This window comes from Trichosurus vulpecula, chromosome 8, assembly GCF_011100635.1.
Source record: "Trichosurus vulpecula isolate mTriVul1 chromosome 8, mTriVul1.pri, whole genome shotgun sequence".
Taxonomy (NCBI): Eukaryota; Metazoa; Chordata; class Mammalia; order Diprotodontia; family Phalangeridae; genus Trichosurus; species Trichosurus vulpecula.
In genome coordinates, this window is record NC_050580.1 from 195102466 (window position 1) to 195112697 (window position 10232).

The 10232-nt window shown below is 52.0% G+C and overlaps 1 protein-coding gene across 1 annotated transcript; it reads left to right on the forward strand.

The window, feature by feature from the left end:
• Nucleotides 1-459: 459 nt before the first annotated feature.
• DLL4 (delta like canonical Notch ligand 4) lies at nucleotides 460-10011 on the forward strand. Its single transcript, XM_036734141.1, has 11 exons — nucleotides 460-813; nucleotides 961-1233; nucleotides 1619-1676; nucleotides 2590-2853; nucleotides 3314-3374; nucleotides 3480-3610; nucleotides 4896-5065; nucleotides 5343-5562; nucleotides 6075-6795; nucleotides 7568-7676; nucleotides 8520-10011. Exons 1-11 carry the CDS (start codon nucleotides 748-750, stop codon nucleotides 8523-8525), a joined length of 2079 nt encoding a protein of 692 aa, XP_036590036.1. The 5' UTR covers nucleotides 460-747; the 3' UTR covers nucleotides 8526-10011.
• The last annotated feature ends 221 nt before the right edge of the window (nucleotides 10012-10232 follow it).

The following is a 10232-nucleotide window of genomic DNA, read 5'->3' on the forward strand; positions in this document are numbered from 1 at the left end:
TAAGGGATGCAGGTGACCCAGGACTGGGCTGGGACGCACCGCCCACGGGGACTCCCCAGTCTCCCAGCCCCGTGGTCATCCGGGAACTCCCCTTCCCTCCCCTCTCTCCCTCTTCATCCTTCCCCCTCCCCAACCTATTTTATTGCTTTCTCTTCTTCTCCAGCAAAAGATAAAATTGGAAGCCTCCAGCCCCCAGCCCTACCGATCCCTGACTGCCAGGCCACCTGGGCTTGGGGTGGGGGTGGGGGGCAGGAGGGCGGGGGCTACGGCGGCAGTGGCGGCAGGGGCGGGGGCTCGCTCCTGGAGGAGCTGGGCTCCGCTGAGAAGAGAGGCCGAGAGGGGAGGGGAGAGTGACCAACTGAGTCTGAGTGACAGGCCAGCGAGGATAAGCGCCAAGTATATATAAGGAGGGCTCTGGGGCGCGCAGGTTCCAGTCCCAGCGCTGCGCACAGACTAGGGAGCAGCTGGAGTAGGCGCTGCCTGTCCTCCTCCGACAGACTCCGAGGAGTTAATACGGGGCGCCCGCCCTCCCCAGGATTACACCCCCTCAAGAAGAACGCTTTCTTGTCCTCCCGCACCTGGATTACCTGACGCCCCTCTACCCCCGCCATCGCTGCGGTTTAGGTTATAAGTGAGGAGCCGGGAGAACCAGAAAGGGCGCACCCCTGAGCAGTCGAGTCTCGCCAGATATCAGATCACCGGTTGTCCGAAGGCAAGCAGACAGGCAGGAGAGCGGAGCCCCGCGGGATGGCGGCCGCCTCCGGGAAGCTCTCCCACTGGGCGTTGCTGCTGCTGGTGGTGTTTTGGCAGCAGGTAAAGTCCCCCACCGGCCGGCCCCTCTCCGCCCGTCCTGGCCCCAGAGCTCCTGGACTCGCTGCTGACTGACCGTGCCTCTCTTTTCTCCTCCTCTCCTTTCCTGTCCCTTCCCTTCCCTTCCCTTCCCGTCCGGTCCCTCTGTAGCAGCGGGCAGCCGGCTCGGGCGTCTTTCAGCTTCAGCTTCGTGAATTTGCCAACGAGCGAGGAGTGCTGGCCAGCGGCCTGCCCTGCGAGCCCCATTGCCGGACCTTCTTCCGCATCTGCCTCAAGCACTTCCAGGCAGTTCTGTCGCCTGGGCCCTGCACCTTTGGCAGCGTCTCCACGCCCGTGCTGGGCATCAACTCCTTCGAAGTCGGAGAGGAGAGCCGCGGGGGTGGCCGAAACCCGCTCCAGCTGCCGTTTAACTTTACCTGGCCGGTGAGCGCCCGCCCCCGGAGGCGTCTTTGCAAACCTTGGGGGAGGCGTACGCTCTTTCTATTCCTAGATTTTTAAATCCCCGAACTCCCTGAGGGAGCGGGGAGGAGGAAAGAAATGCATTTGCGCGTGAAGCTTGGAGAAGAGGCCGCCTCTCTCCGCCCGCTCGCGTACTCGAGCAAACCCGTTATGTTGACCCGGGGCGCTGTAATTGTATCCCGCAATTAAGTTAATTAAACCGGCTGCCGCGCGGCAGCCTCCCCCTCCTACCCTCCTTCTTTGCCTCTCTCTCCTCGTCCCCCCTCCCCTTTCTCGTAGGCTGCCCCGCTCCTCCCCTTCTCCAGGGCTCACTCTTAGCTCTCTCTCCTTTCCCCCACCATCTCCCCAGGGCACCTTCTCGCTCATCATCGAGGCCTGGCACGCGCCGGGGGACAACCTGCCACCAGGTAAGAAGCAGGTTTTGGGGCCACTGGGGGGCGATATCGCGCAGCACATAGCCGGGGCCTGAAGGGTTAACCTGGGAATGGGGAGGGGGGAACTAGTGGGATTTTTTTTTTTAGTTGGGGAGAGGGGGGCATCAAGGAGAAGGTCGTAGATGGTGTGATCTATGCCTGGGTTACTTCGTTTGGAGTTGGAAGCTGCGCCCCTCTCTGGCCGCTGTGATTCCGCCCGCTCCCTAATCTCTAGCACAATTGAGTTTCCTGCGAGTTATTTTTGGCGTGGGAACGTGGGGAGCATGGCGGTGAGAAAGGCCAGTGGTTGCCAGCGGTACTGACGGGCCCCTTCCTGTATTTTACACCTTTTGCGAATTCCGCTCTTTTGGAAAGGGAATAATGGCTTTGGGATGTTGTTCTGACACAGAGGAAAAGGATATTTCAGCAGCACAACAATTCTCACTTTGAAAAGGGGATTAAAAAAAAAACCACCCAACACCCTACTTTCTCCCCGCCTCTCCTATACAGAGCCAAGGGATGGGGCACCCATGGGAGCTTGCTGTGCCCTGCCCAGGAAGTATGGAAAACGATTTGCTTCTTTGATTTGAGCAGGTCTTTCCCCTGTTGTGCTATCATCCCTCCTCCTTCCCTATGAAGATAGCATCGTTTTATTTTTACTGGTCTTATTGGGGATCCCTGGTAGCAGTAGCCTTGTCCGTCTGTTGGAATAAGTAGCGATTTACGCTCTTCACTTCCTGCTTCTCATTCATAGCTTCACCCTGACCTGCCTACAGGAGGACTGTTGTCTACCAGCCCAGTCACGGGCAAATGAGGGAAAGGGGCTCTTGGGGCCTATGGGTACAATGGAAATCTCCTAGAATGCTCGTCTCACTGATCACTATTTTTTTTTTTTTTTGCCTTTCAGAGCCTCTTTCTTCAGACACACTTATCAGCAAGATGGCCATCCAAAGACCATTGGCTGTGGGTGAGAACTGGTCCTTGGATGAGCAGCGTGGGCCCCTCACAAGACTCCAATACTCCTACCGAGTCATATGCAGTGACAACTACTATGGGGATAGCTGCTCTCGGCTCTGCAGAAGCAGAGATGACCACTTTGGACACTATGTGTGCCAGGCTGATGGCAGCCTCTCCTGTCTGCCAGGATGGACTGGGGAATACTGTGGCCAGCGTAAGTATGGAGGTCCCCTTCGTACTGTAGATTTCAGTGTCTTGCTGAGGACAAAAGAGATATTATGGGCTCTGGCCCCTGATTTTCCTTTACAGGCCTCTTGGGAAAGTCCCTTGGGCCTGGCCCTGTAGCCTACAGTAAATATAACACAATCTCAGGCACTTATCTTAATCTCATATGCCTTTGGGTTGACTCTGGCTGGAACTTCCTAGCTTTGACAACCCTTAGGACACTAAACAAGTAATCTACCTAGCATAAGTAACAGTATTCTGCCATCCCCCATCCAGTCCTGTTTCTTTGAGCCTCAGATGACTTTCCTGACCCCTTGTGATACTTGCCTTTTGAGGATCTTCCTGCATTAGCTGCTGGGGTCCTCAAGGTCAGGCATAGGAGAGCTTGGATTTTGATGCCTACTTGTTGCCAAGACGCATAATCACGTAGCCCCATCTTCTTTCCTCAGCCATCTGTCTGTCGGGCTGCACTGAGCAGAATGGTTATTGCAACAAACCTGGGGAATGTCTGTAAGTAATTTCAAAAGAAGTTGTTGGGGGGCGGTGGGCGGAATCCATGGTTACTGTTCCACCATAGCTTCAGCGTGCCTCACGAGTCTCATTCACATTCCACAGTTGCCGACCAGGCTGGCAGGGCCGCCTATGTGATAAGTGTATCCCCCATAATGGATGTCGACATGGTACCTGTAGTGTCCCTTGGCAGTGTACCTGTGATGAAGGCTGGGGTGGCCTCTTCTGTGATCAAGGTGGGTTCAAGAGAAGAGAAAGGGGTTTCTTAGAAAGAAGGAGTGCCAGGTTGGGGACAGGGAAAAGAAGCATGTGGCAAGCTCATTTGCCCTGGCTTATTCCCATTCTGTGTGGTGTCCAAACCTATTTGACTATCTTGGTCCCTCGAGCCTCTCCAGCATAGCAAAAGATGCCTGAATTTTCACCATCATAGTGAATATATGTAGTGGGCCTATGTGCTTGCAATTGGGTGTATCAGGCTTCTTTTTTAGGTCTTCTGGGGTCTTGGTGGCTAGAGAAAGTGTGAAGCCAAGTGGTTGTTCCTTTTTGGGGAGATAGGGATTGTAAATACCAAGTCAAGGCTCAGTAGGGAGGGGAGTAGGGGATCACAGTTCCTTTTTCCACCTGGGGTAGTTATCTATTAACCCCCTAGGGTGTTTGTTCACCTTGCCTCTGCTGTTTGTGTAATTCTCCCCTTAACAGCTGTCTAGTAGGTGTGTACCCAAGACCCAGAAGCTGGCTAACTGTAGGTGCCTCTTGGACTGAGCAGTGTACAAACACACTTTACTCACAAAAAATATACAATCTTCTGTCCTCCGTCTCTGTTCTCATTATACACTGAACTTCATTTTCTCCTGAACCTATGTCTTTAATGGTCATTCAGAAGACCAGTAAAGGAGGCCTCTTCACTCCTTCAGACCCTTAAGGGACTTTAGTGCACAAGATGCCTACATTTATAGAGACTAAATGTATGTTCACAGCAGGAAGAGGAAGTCCCCTTTCCTCAATCTAATTTATTTCCTCCTTAGGCAACCTAAGAATCGCTATATAATGTTATAATGATATCCAAAATGAAAGCTAAAAGCTTATCCCAAAGTATTTCTACCAAACAAGGAACCTTGTATTTTTGATGGCGATGATAATAGCTAGCATTTATATAGTACTTAAAGGTTTGCAAAATACTTTGTATATATTATCCCATTTAATAAATATATTTGAGTATCTCCCTTCTGCCTTCATTCTCTGGCCTTGCTTGGCTGGATCTGTTAATTTGCCTATCCCTCTCATACATGAAAATCCAACAAAACCTAAAATTCAGTAGGCATGGAAACATTAGCGCATCTCCACCCTTAAAAAAAAGGTAGGGGTCAAGAAATCTATATAAGCCATTTGTGGAGTCAGAGCCAAATTCAGAGTCCTTCCGAGGAGGTCAGTGACTTCGCATTGAAAAACCTCTGTTTATGTTTGTTTCCCACCCCCTCCTTCCTAATCCGTTCAACCAATCCAATGCTATTGCTTCTGCAGACCTGAACTACTGTACTCACCATGCCCCATGCCAGAATGGGGGCACATGTTCCAATAGTGGTCAGCGTGGCTACACGTGCACCTGCCGGCCAGGCTTCACAGGTGTAGACTGTGAAGATGAGATCAGTGAGTGTGACAGCAACCCTTGTCGCAATGGAGGGAGTTGCAAGGTGAGTGTCCCTCTTTGCTTCCCAGTTCTTACCCTGAGAGCCCAGCATCACCCTATGGGCCCAGGGAGGGAAGAGGAGAGAGAGTAGAAGAATTATTTTGTAGAAGAGTGTATCTACCCAGGAGGCAAGTAGGTCCCTGCTTTAGTACTGGGATTAAGGGTACTGCTAGGAAAGCTTGCTTCTTAGGGTCCAGTCTGGCCCTTCCTGGCTCCCCTCCCCTTCCTACTCCTCCAAGGCTAGTGTCTGACTCTGGCCACCGGGGCCTCCTCTTCCCCAGGATCAGGAAGATGGCTATCACTGCCTGTGCCCACCTAGCTACTACGGCCCTCATTGTGAGCACAGCATCCTGAGCTGCGCCGACTCACCCTGCTTCAATGGGGGCTCCTGTCGGGAGCAAGAGCACGGGGCCAGCTATGCCTGCGAGTGCCCCCCCAGCTTCACCGGTTCCAACTGCGAGAAGAAGGTGGACAGGTGCACCAGCAACCCTTGTGCCAACGGTGTGTCCCGTTTTCTCCCTTCCTGCCCACCTTGGGCCCTTCTGAGGCCGCCTTCTGTTGCTTGTCCAGGCCTGAGACAGCATTTGGGTGGGAAGGCAGCGATCCGTGGAAGACTTTCTTCATCACCAAGTGACAGAATGGGGTGGAAGTAGGGAAGGAGTATGAGCTCGGAGACCTGAAGCCAGTCAGTGAGGGGGTGTCTTAGTGAAGGTGATGGGTTCCATCTACTCCAGGAGGCAGTACCTAATCAAGATGGTGGTGGGAGAAAGGGAGTTGGGTTGGACACTGTAAACAGCTCCGGTTTAGAGAGAAAAGAATCTGAACTAAATTCAGGCCAATATGATACTTGTTGAATTAATCACAATGACAGGGTGAGAGGCTGTGAAGGCCAACCCTTAAGAATTTCCTTGCACTATAGAGACCCTCTGACTCCATCCCTGGGAAGAAGGGTTCTTCCTGCCTTCAAATCTCAAGTAGTGGCTGACCCAAGTCTCCCTTTCATTTTCCTCCAGGGGCCCAGTGTCTAGAATGGGGTCCTACTCGTGCCTGCCGTTGTCGCCCGGGATTCACTGGCCCCCACTGTGAGATCAACATCAACGATTGTGCACGAAATCCCTGTGCCCATGGTGGCACTTGTCATGACTTGGTGAATGCCTATGTCTGCGCCTGTCCCCCTGGCTTCTCAGGCCGGAACTGTGAGCTTCGGACAGTGGGCAATGCCTGTGTCTCTGGGCCATGCCTTAATGGAGGCACCTGCTACACGGGCCTCTCCTCAGACAGTTTTGTCTGTAATTGCCCCTATGACTTCATGGGCAGTCGCTGCGAGTACCTGTTCCTTCCTACAGCGCCAGTGGCGCAGCCAGCTTCGGGTTTCCCCTGGGTGGCCGTCTCACTGGGTGTGGGACTGGCTGCCATCCTGGTTCTCCTCGGGATGGTGGCAGTAGCCGTGAGGCAGCTTCGGCTTCGGCGGCCAGAGGCCGGTGGCAGGGAGGCCATGAACAACTTGTCAGACTTTCAGAAAGACAACCTCATTCCTGCCACCCAGCTAAAGAACACCAACCAGAAGAAGGAGCTAGAAGTGGACTGTGATGCGGCCAAATCCAACTGCAGCAAGCAGCAGAAACACACAGACTACAATCTAGCCCCAGGACCTCTGGTGCGGGGGGTCACGCTGGGGAAGTATCCCCCTAATGACAAGAGTTTAGGGGAGAAGGCACCACTACGGCTACATAGGTGAGGGTCTGGACTGGTCATGGTAGGGGTGGGGGGAGGACACCTAAAATGAGCTTTGGCTTCCCAGTGCCTCTTGTCCCAGCTTTTGCTTCTGCTGGGGAAAGCTTCTGTAGGAGAAAAAGGAAGCCAGCTTAGGGTGAATTCCAGGGCACCACTGGGCCCTTCAGGAATAGGGCTCCTGAAGGGAAAAAGGCTTTCAAGATCCTGATTCCTCCTCTTTTTACCTCTACTGAGTGGCAGCATGTAGTGGAGACAGAGAGCTGGCATAAAGGTCAGGAAGACTCTGGATCAAGTCACATCATAGCCACATACCGGCTGTGTGACCTTGGGGCAAGTCATTTAACCTCAGTGTTCTAGGTAACTCTAAAACTATAGATTGCAGAGAAAGTGCTGACCTGCCTTTGTAGAGGGAATCCCCTTACTCAGAAGTCCCCTAGACCAGTGAAATCACAGATCCAGCCCCTATCCTTGCCACTCGTACGTGCAGTGGGAATTTTAGCCTTTTCAAAGGCCCAGGGGGTCCTTCAGTCGGTGGAGAGGTACAGTGAATCCAAGTACCTGGGGGAGATCTTCAAATCCTTCCTGAATTTCCCTTTTGGCCACACTGAGATTTCTTTCATCTTTGGCAGAGATACTGAATAGGTTGTAGACATTGGTCAGTTCTCTTCTTGTGCTATCTTGACTCTTGCTTCTCCTGCCTTGTGAATCAGCACCCCTTCTTTCCCCCTCCTTCCCCATTTCAGTTTTTCACACTGACTCTTGTTCCCTGCAGCGAAAAGCCAGAGTGTCGGATATCAGCAATATGTTCCCCTCGGGATTCCATGTACCAGTCAGTATGTTTGATATCAGAGGAGAGAAATGAGTGTGTCATTGCCACAGAGGTGAGCTGGGGGCTTGGAATGTGGCGTGTGTGTGTGTGTGTGTGTGTGTGTGTGTGTTCTTGTCCCTTTGGACTCTAAATGATGGCTATGGTTAGCTACCACTTGCCTCTGGCCTCCTGAATGGGGGTAAATGTCAGGACCTAGCCTGGACAGGCAGCACTTAGCCAGTGGTTGTTCAGTCTCTGCTGGCCCCATCCCTAGTTGGGGTATGAAACAAGAGCTCTGTTGAGGCAGGGATGGGCCCCTTCCTCCTATATGACTGCTGGGTTGGGCCAGCCATGGCAATAGGCCAACTCCCAGGCTCTGCTTCCCAGCTGCTAGTGGGTGAGGGAGACTCCTCTTCCTTTCTCTTTCCATTCCTGCTTCCCCACCCCCACCCCTTTACCCCATCACCATATTACACTGCGTTCATGGTCCTGGCCCAGCTACCAGCATAGGGGACTGTTCTGAAGTATGCTATGCATAGCATTACAAGCTGTGGTATGTGGTAGACGCAGAGCAGTCCAGAGAAGGATGGTGGATTTCTCTTTCTTTCTCCATTCAATGTATTAACTGGGCTTGGTTCCTTACCTGCCATTAACCTGTCATTCAGGGAGAAGTATAGTAAGTGGTATAGTGAGTGGTATAGTAAATAGGGTACTGGACGTGGTGTGAGGGTAAACCTGGGTCCAAAACCTACTTAGTAGCTGTGTAACCCTGAGCAAGTTAATGACCTTCTCTATGCCTCAGTTACCCTCATCTGTAAAAGCAGTGGGTCGAACTAGGTGGCTTCTATGGCCCCATCATCCTCTGACCCAGACTAACCTCTTCTTTCTTTTCCACCCCCTGTTTTATTTCCCCTAGGTATAAGGCAGGAGCCTGGCCAGGATGTCCCGGCTTTGGCCCCAGCAGCTGGACCTCCCTACTGCATTGTTTACAATTGCGACCTAGATGGGGACGTTTTTATTATGCAACGTGCTGCTCTCAGGAGGAAGAGGAGGGGACTGGGTGAACTGGACAGACTGTGAATTGACCAAGAGATGCAATATCCTTCTCTACCTTCTGGATGCCTTTATTTGGAGCTTCAAGTGGGGCTGCCACAGGCTGAAAGGGAGATGGAGAGGAGAGCAGAAGAGACCTCAATCCCCTCTGCCTGCTCAGCTAATAGCCGCCTTTATCGGGGGCTTGGGCCAGGACTCGATCCTCCTTGGTGGTGACCTTTGGTGCTCCGTGTTACAGGGGGCCAAAGTCCAAGCGTCTCTGGCCCCCAACCAGCATCATCGGTGTTTTTCCTGAAGTGCCTCCAGCACAGGACCTGAAGACTTTGGCAACAGCTGGACATAACTTCAAGGGGAGAGAGGGAAAGAGAAGGGGCAAGTTTTCTGCAGGTGGTGATAGAACCTCAATAGTAGAGGAGTGAGGGGGTGCCCCATTTGAGCTGGGGTATAGGCCTGAAGGGAGAGGAGAGCTCTCTGCCCTGTGCCTCCAAACTACTGCATGTGGGCCTTTTCATTTCATTTTTGTTTTTTCCCTTAATACCCCCCCCCCACCAAACCTATTGCCTCAGTTTATTGAGGCTTTAGTTCCTGCCTCTCCATGCCCATTATGGGATCACTAGTGGTTAGGGGTGAAGAGAAAGAAGAGGGCATACTTTCCACCTCCCCTTCCCATGCGTCAGTCAATCAGTTTCCAGCCTGCCTCATTGGTCCACATGGCCAAGACACCAGCCTGAACAGATGAAACGAAGGGGCAGGGCTAGGCTGCTGGGGAAACAGGCTCTCGGTACCCTTGCCTTCGTGGGTTGACAGTAGCTACAATCCCTTTCATCGGCTGAGCAGCGTGCTTTAGGCCAAGTTCAGTTACCCAGAATTGAGGTAGTCCAAGAGTGCTGGACCTAAGTGGGGGTGGTGGGGAGGGAGTTTTGGCCAATAATATTTCAAAACCTGAGGAAGTTGGGGACAGTGATGTTGCCTGAATCCTCTTCCTTCCCTCTCCCTTATTTCTCCCCCCCAAAAATCAACCCACAACTATCTTCACTGACAGGGGCCTGATACTGCTCTCACCCTTCACTACTGCCCCTTGGACCACTTTTGAAGCTGACTTTCAAAAATCAATAATATGGGGTTGTTTTGTTTTTTGTAGTTTTTATTTTTGGTTCTAGTATTTCAATAATTTAAGAATCAGAAGCACTGACCTTTCTACATTTTATAACATTATTTTGTATATAATGTGTATTTATAATCCTGAACAGAAATGTACAGAGGTTTATTACTTCTTGGGTCCTATGTTTGTGATGAGTTGGAATGTTTCCCAACCCCTACCACCCTTTTTCCCCTTTAAACAATGCCAAGCCCTGCCTGCCAAGTGGTTGTTGTCTAGCTATGGTTTTTATCTTCTGGAGTCAGCCAAACTCTTGAGGGGTACCCTGTGTGTGTATGTGTGTGTTCTAAGCCAGGCCTTTGCAGAAGCCAGCTCAGTCTAAATCTGTTGTTTCTATACTTTGATGCTGGCTCTAGGTGGGCCTCTTCCCTCTCCCATTCCCATAGGAAAATCCCTCCTGGCCTTCTCTTTTTGTAT